Source organism: Arachis ipaensis, chromosome B08 (genome assembly GCF_000816755.2).
Source record: "Arachis ipaensis cultivar K30076 chromosome B08, Araip1.1, whole genome shotgun sequence".
NCBI classification, from domain to species: domain Eukaryota; kingdom Viridiplantae; phylum Streptophyta; class Magnoliopsida; order Fabales; family Fabaceae; genus Arachis; species Arachis ipaensis.
Genome location: NC_029792.2, coordinates 65,608,870 through 65,619,913, shown reverse-complemented (window position 1 = coordinate 65,619,913; position 11,044 = coordinate 65,608,870). Strand labels below are relative to the sequence as shown.

Here is an 11,044-nt window from a genome sequence, read left to right as displayed (position 1 = left end):
GTCTCTCTTTATTACTTGCTTCCTTTAATTGCTCTCTTTACTTTTCTTGTCATTTATTCTCTTGTCCTCTTATCAAATCAAACCCCCCTTGCATCTTCATAGCCAATAAGCATACACTTCATTGCAACTCCTTGTGAGATGACCCGGAGTCTAAATACTCTGGTTAATTCTTATTTGGGGTTTGTTATTTGTGACAACCAAAATTTTTGCATGAAAGGACTATTGTTTGGTTTGAAAACTATACTTTACAACGAGAATTCATTCATTTAAGGAAATTCTAGACCACACAAAAGTTCGCTCATCAAAATGGCGCCGTTGCCGGGGAGTTGCAATGGTGTTATGTTATTGGCTATTGTATATATGTTAATATGCTTCTTTGCTAGTTTTTGCTTGTTTTATGAGTTAGTTTTTATTAGTTCTTATTAGTATTTGTTTTATTTTCTCTTGCTACTATGAATTCTCATCACTTTGGCTATGAGTTGGGTTCAAATTATGTTGTAGGAAATGGGAGCGACAATGAGGATGTGCATCAAGGATGGAACAATCAAAGATGGGAGGAGCCTCAAGGGATTGATCAAGCTTCTTGGCAACCACAACCTCCGGTTTCTTATGGGTATAATTCTCATCCTAATGTATATCAATCTAATGGATGTGGTGACCTTTATTGTGATTGTCAACAACCACCACCACATGTCTATGAACCGCCCCCTCAACATGATTTTGAACCACCTTACTCACAAGCCCCATATCACCAAACACCCCCATCTGACCCTAATCCTTATCCACCATATCAACCACCTTATGAACCATATGAACCATACATAGAACCACCACAATCCTAACACAACTACTCTCAAGAACCACCTCCATATACACCAACTCCATACCCTTACCAAGATGAACCAACTTCCAAACATGATACCTTCCTCCCAAACAATGAACATTCTCTTCCACCATCACCTCCTGATGAAGCCCCCACGCATGAATTGAGAGATCTTGAATCTCATATCTTAAGGCGACAAGAGGAGGATGAAAAGAAGTTTAAAGAGCTAGGAGCCAAGATGGCTATCTTAGTGGAAGCCGTTAGCAATATGGCCTCCTCCCGACTAAGCCTAAGCGACCAAGGCACTCCCATTGACGAATGTGGAGAAGAAACCAAGGAGCATAGTGAGGGAGTGAGTTTAGAGCTTCAAGATGAAGAAGATGAGTTGAAGAAAGAATTGCTACTAGGGGAGGAAGATGAGATAATTGAGCCGGAAGGAGTGGTTGAAGACCTAGGAGATGTTGGAAGTCCATGGGAATGTATCATTATAGAGCCCTCTTTCAAGAAGCTTGATATTGATGTTGAGGAGGGTGTACAACCTCCAAGGCATATCATGGTGGAAAACTTTGAAGAGGTTGATCAAGAGATGGATTCAATCATTGAGGAGTTCCTATCTACAATTGAATCCTCTCCCATTGGGCTTGAAATTGAGATCAAAGAAGAAGATGCACAACCCCCCATGCCCTTGGTAAGCAATGAAGAAGAGATTGAATTGGAAGAGAGCTATCAAGAGGAAGAGGTTGAATTTGAAGAAGCTTGTGAAGAGGTGGAGGTAGTCAAAGAAGAGCACAAGGGAGTAGAACTTGCAAGATCATTAGGACCACCCCTTCCTAAATCACTATCCAATACAACATTCAAGTGGGTAAAATTCTTATCCCTAAGCTTTAATTTCTCACTTGAATATGGTTTGCTTGAGACGGATGGGCAACTTAGAGCTCTTTGTGGAGTCAAGAGTAGGAGAGGGTTGTGTAGTGGTTGGACACATCACTCTAAGTTCATGATGGTTGCATGCTCAAAGTTGAAAAGCAATGGTTGGTGTAGAACCAAATTGCATGGGTCTAGGAGAATATTTGGGTGCTTAATTGAGAATTCTAAGGTCACGCCACCCAATTGGAATCATGATGATCAATTTGAAGATGGGTGTCAAAACAAAGTGTGGGACCTCGGATCGCACAAGGAGAATCAAATTTGGGAGCTCATGGTTTGTGAAGAACTCCATCAAAACTTGAAGATATTAAAATTGAAGAATGGAGCTTATTGGAGACTCAAGCATTAGTGGATGTTCAAGGATAGCTTCAAGCACAAGCCACCTTAAGAGGAGCTCCCCATAAGTCCAACTTAAGGACAATAAACAAAAGTGCTAGGTGGGAGACACCCCACCATGGTAAAATCTTTTCATTTTCCCTTTTTTGTACATATTGGTAATTAGTTTAATTTCATGTTTTGTTTTGTTTGTTGAGTTTATTTAGTAGAATAATATGTTAAATAAGGTTTTAAGGTGTTTGGGTAGCTGTTTGGAGGTTTGGAATGCTTGGTTTGGTGCAAGAACTTGGAAAAATTTTTGAAAAAAAAACAGAGCACCAACCCGCGTGTGCGCGCACCTGGCGCGTACGTGCACGTGCGCCTCAAGCATTTTCGACCATCCACACGGGCGCGCCATGTGCGTAGACGCGTGGATTGAAAAATCTCACCCCTCCATACATTGACCCGAGAGTTGTGCCTACACTGCGCCAGCACCATGCCTGAGGCACAAACCACCCCGCGCGTGCGCGCACCTGGCGCGTGCGCGCACGCACGCTGTGCGCGAGCGCGCCGATAGCGTCACCTTCCTTCCTGGTACATGTTCCAGAGAGTTATGCCCAGTTTGTGCCTATTCTGTGCCTGCAACTCACGCGTGTGCGCACCTGGCGCGTACGCGTCCTTTAGCCAAACTGTGCATCGGCGCGGAAGCGTGCATGACGCGTCCGCGCCGGTAAAAAAAAAAATTTTCTTTTCTTCCATTTTCTCTTATTACATTTGCTTATTTTCATTTATTGCATTTTAATTTTGTTTTTATAGCTTGTTCTTATCTTCTTTTCTAAGTTTCTTATTTTAATAATGGTGTTGAATTCTCTTACTCAATTGTTGAGAATTTCTTGGTTAATCTTGGTGCTTCTAGACTTGTTTGATATTGATGGGTAATGAAATATTTAATTCAATGCTTAACCTTTGATGATCCTTATATTCTTTGTGCATTGATATGAGCTTACATGTCTTTCATGACCCACTCTTTCTAGTCGAACTTGATGCTTTTGAGTGCTCTTCATGCCTTGACTTTACTCTTGCATCAAGTATTAATTGATATGCCCTTTGCCTATATTGCTTCCTCACTCACATGCGTAGCTAACATGTAGTGAGAACCTTACTCTTATTTGGCATTAGCCCCGCCTATGTTCTATTTGCTTTGATATCTTTGTTGTAGGCATAATTTTCTTTCTTTTTCTTTCCTTTTAGGTTGGCCACCAAGAGGAAAAGGAATGAGAAAGCTTATAAATGGGGCAACAAACAAGTTCATCCGCACAACCTTTTGAAGGAGCTCATCAATTGTAGCAACCCATCCACCTTGCTCTTCTTTGCATGCACCGAGGACGGTGCAAATTTCTAAGTGTGGGGAGGTTGTCCGACCGACCTCCATGGGTAACAACTTCCTTTTTCAACACCAAATTCTTAATTTTTGTCCTTGTTAGTTAGTTGTTGCATTGCATGATAGGTTGCATGCTAGTTAGAAATTTGTACATATTTTACCACTTCTTTTTATGTTACAACTACTTGGTTAGGGTGATGATTTCTTTTTCAAGAAAAATTGTTTTTAGGGCACCCTACCAATTTGAAAAAAAAAAAATTTCTCGTTAAACTTGCTTGAAGAATTTATTTTGGAACATGGTTTTTGAGCTAAGAACACAAGCATGTGAGTTTTGAGCCCAATTGTGTGGTTACATCTTATAACCACTTTATTTCATTCTTGTGTGCATCATTCTCTTTCTATGATTGTAATCTTTGATTTGTTTGATTCTTTATGTCTATTATTTTGTGTATTCATGCATTTATATGATTGAGGCCACCATTTCATTTAGCTCACTTACCCAAATAGCCTACCTTTCATCAACCATTGTTAGCCAATTTTGAGCCTATTTAATCCCATTTGTTCTTAATTGTAGCACATCACTACCCATTAGGGAAAAATAATAAATGTCCTTAATTTGGATATTTGATTAGCTTAGGCTAGTGAGGGTGTGTATCATTTGGGTATAGAAAACTTGGGACATTAGTTGAGAGAAAAGTGTGTTTTTGTATTTTGTTGAAGATTTTTGGGAATTGGGTATATGCTTATGCATTAAATATGTAAAACCATATGCATTGATACGTTTGTATATACTTTAAAAAAAAAAAATATATATATATATATATATATATGTATATAAAAATATATAAAAAAAAGAAGAAAAAGAAAAAGAGAAAAAGAAATAAAAAGAGGACAAAAATGCCCCAAAGTAAAGTTCAATAAAAATCAATGCATATGTGTGGTGAATTAAAGAGAATGCATGAGTATGTGAAAAAGTGAGAATCATAGGTAGCTAGGTTGTGTATTAGAATTGTATAGGTTGTTACATGTGTTAGGTGAGAGCTTAGGCTAATCAAAGATACAAACTTCAAGCTCACTTGACTATATGCATCCTTACCTTTACCCTAGCCCCATTACAACCTATGAATAAGTCCTCATGATGAATGTATGCATGCATTGAATAATTGTTGATTGTTAGAAGAAAAACAAATCTTGGAAAGCATGATTAGAAGAGAATTGAGTGATCGACCCTATACACTAGAGCGACTAGAGCGGATACACTTCCGGTGAAGGTTCGATGCTCAATTCCTTGTTCCCGGCTTTCATGAGCGTTCTTCTTGCAAGTCTATTTGTACTTTATTTTGATATTGAAATTGGTAGGATTCATGAATCATCATACTACTCTGCCCTACATGTGCATGTGTTCTTGGGGATTGATTTATGTTTAACCAAGTAGGTAGAATCATATTGCATTTAGTTGCATGCATATAGATAGGTGCATATATTTTATTTGCATTGAATAAATGTTCATACCCCTTTCTTGTCCTTCTTTATTCTTAGCATGAGGACATGCTTGGTTTAAGTGTGGGGAGATTTGATAAACTCCGATTTTGTGGTTTATCTTGTGCTTATTTTGGGGGATTTTATCACCTTTTCTCACATTTATTCAATGAAATAGCATGGTTTTGCAACTCTCCCTTGATTTGTGCTTAAATGTGAAAACATGCTTTTTAGGCCCTAAAATTGGTGATTTTAATTCACTTTAATTCCATTCGATGCCTTGATATATTTGTTGAGTGATTTCAGATTCATAAGGCAAGTATTGGTTGGAAGATGTGAGGAGAAAAGCATGCAAAGTGGGAGAACTCATGAAGAAATGAAGGAACTGTAAAGCTGTCAAGCCTGATCTTTTCGCACTCTAACGACCATAACTTGAGCTACAAAAGTCCAAATGAGGCGGTTTCAGTTGCGTTGGAAAGCTAACATCTGGGGCTTCAAAATGATATAAATTTTGCCATATGTTGCTTCGCGCTCAGGGGCACGCACGCGCCATGTACGCGTGCGCGCCGATTCTGCCCGTGGGTCCACTTTAATGAAATCGCCCCCAGCGATTTTGCAGCTCAATTTGGGCCTAATCCAACCCATTTCTGATGCTATTGAACCCAAGGATTGAAGAGGGAATGAACCAAGTAGTCATAGTTTAGTTTTCATCATGTTTTAGGGTAGAATTCTAGAGAGAGAAGCTCTCTCCTCTCTCTAGAATTTAGGGTAGTTTAGGTTTAATTTTCTTGAATCTCACTTTTAGTTTTTGTTTTGATTTAGTTTTCCTTTTTATTTCTTGTTGTTACATCCTAATCTTCTTAGTTTCTTTTGTTCATTTCCTTTATTTTATTACTTTTATGTTGATGAACCCTTGTTGGATTTCATTTTCTTTTAATGCAATTTAATGTTTGATGCTCTTTTTATTGATGAATTGAGTTGTTGATTTACTTTTCTTACAATTGATAGTTGGTAGATTTATATTTCTTGCACATTTTACTATGCTTTCCATGTATACCTTCCAAGTGTTTGACAAAATGCTTGGTTGGATGTTAGAGTAGATTTTGAGCATTCTTGGCTTGGAAAGAGTAATTAGGCAATCTTGAGTCATGAAAACCCAACTCATGTTGGCGATCTAGAGTTGTTAGCTAATATTGTTTCCATTGACGCTAATCTTTTGCTAATTTAATTAGTGAGTTGATTAGGACTTTTGGAATATTGTTTCCATTGACGCTAATCTTTTGCTAATTTAATTAGTGAGTTGATTAGGACTTTTGGATTGAGATTAGCTAGTCTTATTAGACTTTCTCTCATGGAAGATAATATGATACCTTCTTCCAATGTTGGAGGTGACGTAATAAGATAAATCCTTGTTATTATTGTGGTATGATTAATTAGTCTTGTTTGACATTCTCCCTATTTGTTGGAGTTGACTAAATAAGATGAATTAATCGTTGCATGACTAGGATAGAAAGCCTATGATCTCAACACTTGCCATGAATCTCTCTCTTTATTACTTACTTCCTTTAATTGCTCTCTTTACTTTTCTTGTCATTTATTCTCTTGTCCTCTTATCAAATCAAACCCCCCTTGCATCTTCATAGCCAATAAGCATACACTTCATTGCAACTCCTTGTGAGACGACCCGGAGTCTAAATACTCTGGTTAATTCTTATTTGGGGTTTGTTACACTACAAGAAAAAAGGCTTATGCCCACGCTTTTTTTGCTACGCTTTAAAATCATGGCCAAAAGTGGTCTATGGCCACGCTTTTATGAGGGTGGCGATTGAATAGAGATTTGGCTACGTTTTTTTTGCTACGCTTCAAAGGCGTAGCGAAAAAGGGTCAATGGCCACGCTTTTATGAGAGTGGCAATTGATGCGAGATTCGGCCACGTTTTTTTTGCTACGCTTAAAAAGCGTAGCCGTAGAGAGAAACCGGCATGCTTTTAAAGCGTAGCAATAGGGTTTTATTATTGTAGCATTTATAAAGCGTAGCCGTTTCCTACAAGCCTTTTGGCACGCTTCAAAAGTATGGCCAAAAGGTGCCCAAAAAAAAAATTTACTGAGTTATAAGTTCAAATTAAAAAACCTCCTTCTTCCTTCAAAGACCTAACCCTTCAAAAGCCCCAACGCGACGACGCCACTCCATTATGCCTCACCGTAAACCTAACCTTTCTTCATTGTGCCTCGCCCTCACCGCGACGACGACACTCGGACGACACTCCGTGCAGAACGTCGCTGCGCTCGCAATGCCTCCGCCGGCAATCCCTCTTCCGGCACCCCTAATCCTCATTCTGCGGTGACTCCCTCTGCTCACTTGCCGTCGCAAACCCGCCGTCGATGCTCCCTCCACCGCTGCTCCCTTCCGTCGCTGCAAACCCTAACCCCTCAAGCCAGCAGGTAGCAGCGTCTTCATCCTCTGCGCCATCGTCGTCGTCCAGCGCCTCTCACTTTCTGGCAGCCACCGCATCTTCCTCTACTCCTCCCTGCACTCTGCCACTCTCTGTCTGCATCATCAAGAATAGAGCCTCTGACTCAGGTTGGTTCTTGATTTTTTGTTCTCTAATTTCTCACTGCTTCTATTTATTTTTCTGTTTTGTTCTTGAGTTAATTCTGGTCTTTTCAAATTACTTAAGAACAATTCACATATTCTTCTATATCCTGGTGGTCAACGCGAGGCTCTGCATTATAAGGTGCATCAAGTTTCCAAAATTGTACTCTAAAAGAATCCATGAAGTTGATGTGCATACAGTAGTTAAATATTTCTGTACTTTTGTGACATCAAAACATGCTTGTCAAAATTTGAGGGCAGCTCTGGTTGTGTTCCCATTTGTTGTTTAGGGGGAAGAGTACAAGGTAATTTGGCCGGATCATCCAGAGTTTGTGCGTATGGCAGCGCGATTTGGCGCTACAATCGTGCCATTTGGTACTGTGGGCGAAGATGATATAGCTGATGTAGGTTTCTTCTTTTTTCTATAATGATTTCTTTACTCCCTTTTTTTAGTATTTATTTTTTGATTAATGTTGCTATACTCAATACTACTTAAGCCTTGGAGGGATTTTCGGCTTTCATAATCACTGAAACAACAATTATAAACACTTTAAGAATGTGATCAACACAAAATTACGAATCAGCCTAGTTAGCCAGTGCAATTTGAGGAGAACTTCACTATCTTCAGCTCTTTTTTAACTATTTGTTTTTCATAAGAAAATATCTGCTATATATCCTTTCTTTTTGCTTGCAAACCTAGAACATGATGAATTAATTGTGCTCACAACTTGATTTTACAGATACTTTTTGACTTCAATGACTTAGCGGAGATCCCTTATTTCATAGAGTATGTCAGAGAATTGCAGCGAGGCTCGGTTAAGTTCAGGTAATTACTCTCCATCTTAAAATTCAGGCTGCTTGATTGTTTTGTAAATATCACATGATTGAATATATATATTTAATATAGTTAATATGTCAAAGTTGTGGAGTTGTTAATAACAATCAAACAATTTTCAGAGATGAGATAAGTGGTGAGGTAGCAAGCAGAGATATAGCTCCACCATTGATTCTTCCAAAATTGCCTGGAAGATTCTACTATCTATTTGGGAAGCCAATAAGCACAAAAGGGATGGAGAACATGCTTAAAGACAGAGAAGCTGCCAACAAGCTATACCTTCAAATTAAGTCAGAAGTTGAGAACAATATGGGTTACTTGCTCAAGAAAAGGCAGGAGGTTCCGTACAGGAATTTCATTGATAGGAGGTTATATCAGACACTTTACCCTCGTTCTGAATCTGATCAAACTCCAACATTCAAGATTTGAATGAAAAATGCTTCATGTGCTACAATATTCTTGCTCTTAGTGTATTCATAATAATTATTTGGAAGCTCATTATTATGTACATGCATGATGATCATATTTATAATAGTGAAATAAAAGAAAATTATGCTTTCTTTGACGTTTAAACCTTGAGTTTTGATGCAATTAGAGGCATAAAATTCTGGTGTACTACAGTTAATTGAAACAAATTAATTTTAGTACTCTTCCCATAACAAGATCTGATAATTATTATTGATGCAGATTAAGAAATCGCCTTGCTTGGATGCAAAATTATCAGACATATGCCACTGGCACATCAACTGCACCAACCTATCTCCCTGCTCTCCAGTTCACCAATAAAGATCCAAAAGGAAATGTGCATGAATTCAACCTCATTGATGGTGGTGTTTGTGCCAATAATCCGGTATATATTATTATTATTATTAGAATTTATTTAATTTTAATATACTGATTTTGTAAAAAATTTTATATGGTCATCTATTTAGATTTTAATATTGTCCCTACAACCAAAAGAATGAGATAAAAAACTGAACTGGGAAGTTAACTCTTGTGTCATAAGGTAGGATTCTCTCATTGGCTTTTCAAAAATAATGTCATTTCATTGTCTTTTCCTTGGTATTGTTTAACTTTAGTTGGGATTGTTGCAGAGTTACATTCACACACGCACAAGCAGTAGGGTAACTGAATATTTATAGTTCACTAGATATCAGCTATCAAGGGGTGAAGTTGACTTCCTTTCGTATGAATAGAAATTTGATGCAGTGTCACGCTATGGTATAGAAGGTGGTGGCTTAAGCTTTTTCAGTGACATCGCACTTCTACTTATTGATGAAGTCCATCTGTTGAATGATCCACATAGAGCAGCATTGGAAGCGATTGTTAGTAGAATAAAGATCGTTTCTTGCAATCCAAAAATGAAACTAAATCCTCTTGCTCAGGTGCACTTGGTTGCTGTGTCAGCCACAATTCCAAATATTGAGGATCTAGGTAATTTTTGTTTTAATTGATTTCATCACAAGAGTTACGAATATAATATGTAAACCTAAAAGTATTTGTTTTAACACAATATACATACTGTTGCAGCTGAGTGGATTAAGGTTCCTGAGGAAGGGATTAAAAGGTAGGTTTTACCATCACATCTATAAGATAGTGTGTTGTATAATGTTGAAAGCCAATACCCAGAGAAAATACTATTTTCTTTTGAATAATCACAGATTTGGGGAAGAAATGAGGCCAGTAAAGCTGACAACCAAAGTATTTGGTATGCAAATAATTATTGAAGCTATGTTATGTTAGATATTTGTGTTAAGAAAGTTAACGAGTTATCTCAGCACCAAATGGTAGAGATTGATGAAGATGGTTTCCTCTTGAGCCCATTAGGTATGTTATCTTCAAGTATAATTTATTATCATGCTATATTTACAGAAATTAGAATCCAAACTGATTGCTGATATTTCCTTTTCTACTACAGATCCTGGGAGGCTAATGACAGTATTATTTGAGATTTGATACTATGAAACAGATAATGAGGACACCTGAAAACTGCTGTCTAGACGCTTTAAAAGCGTAGCCATAATGTACAGTAGCATTAACAGCCACGCTTTAAAAGCATAGCTGTATCTCACAGCTATTGGCACGCTTTAAAAGCGTAGCCATATGTCTAGCTATTGGCATGCTTTTAAAGCGTAGCCATATGGTATGCTATTGGCACGCTTTAAAAGCGTAGCCATATTTGCCACATATGGCCACGCTTTTAAAGCGTGGCGATCTTTAAAAACGTGGCAAAAGAAAAAGCGTGGCGATAGGTCACCAAAAGCGTAGCGATAGAGCAACCGGCACCCTTGCAGTTGTGACCCTTTCAAAAGCGTGCCGGTAGCTCAAAAAGCGTGGCGAAAAGCTATCGCTACGCTTTTTTGGACTTTTCGCCACGCTTTAAAAACGTAGCAAAAAGATTGTTTTCTTGTAGTGTTATTTGTGACAACCAAAATTTTTGCATGAAAGGACTATTGTTTAGTTTGGAAACTATACTTTACAACGAGAATTCATTCATTTAAGGAAATTCTAGACCACACAAAAGTTCGCTCATCAGCGCACGCCACTGACGCGCACGCGCCACTGACGCGTACGCGCACGCGCCACTGACGTGCACGCGCCATCTGCTAGCACCTTCACTGACGCGCCAGCGCACCTTGCGCGCGCGCGCCGGTTGCGCGAGTCAGTTTAATACCTTCGCGACCTGCCCTGT

The 11,044-nt window shown here is 38.5% G+C and overlaps 1 protein-coding gene across 1 annotated transcript; it reads left to right on the top strand.

The window, feature by feature from the left end:
* Positions 7,446-9,923, top strand: LOC107611061 (acyltransferase-like protein At1g54570, chloroplastic). The gene is made up of 7 exons (XM_021108256.1): positions 7,446-7,505; positions 7,808-7,921; positions 8,258-8,343; positions 8,475-8,684; positions 9,040-9,202; positions 9,549-9,786; positions 9,883-9,923. Exons 2-7 carry the CDS (start codon positions 7,856-7,858, stop codon positions 9,921-9,923), a joined length of 804 nt encoding a protein of 267 aa, XP_020963915.1. The 5' UTR covers positions 7,446-7,505; positions 7,808-7,855.

Bases quoted from the DNA above. Each gene is read 5' to 3' on its own strand.
- LOC107611061 (XM_021108256.1), top strand. From the start codon at position 7,856: ATGGCAGCGCGATTTGGCGCTACAATCGTGCCATTTGGTACTGTGGGC. The intron at 8,344-8,474 runs GTAATTACTCTC...AACAATTTTCAG, and splicing joins CGAGGCTCGGTTAAGTTCAG to AGATGAGATAAGTGGTGAGG. The intron at 9,787-9,882 runs GTAATTTTTGTT...ATACTGTTGCAG, and splicing joins TCCAAATATTGAGGATCTAG to CTGAGTGGATTAAGGTTCCT.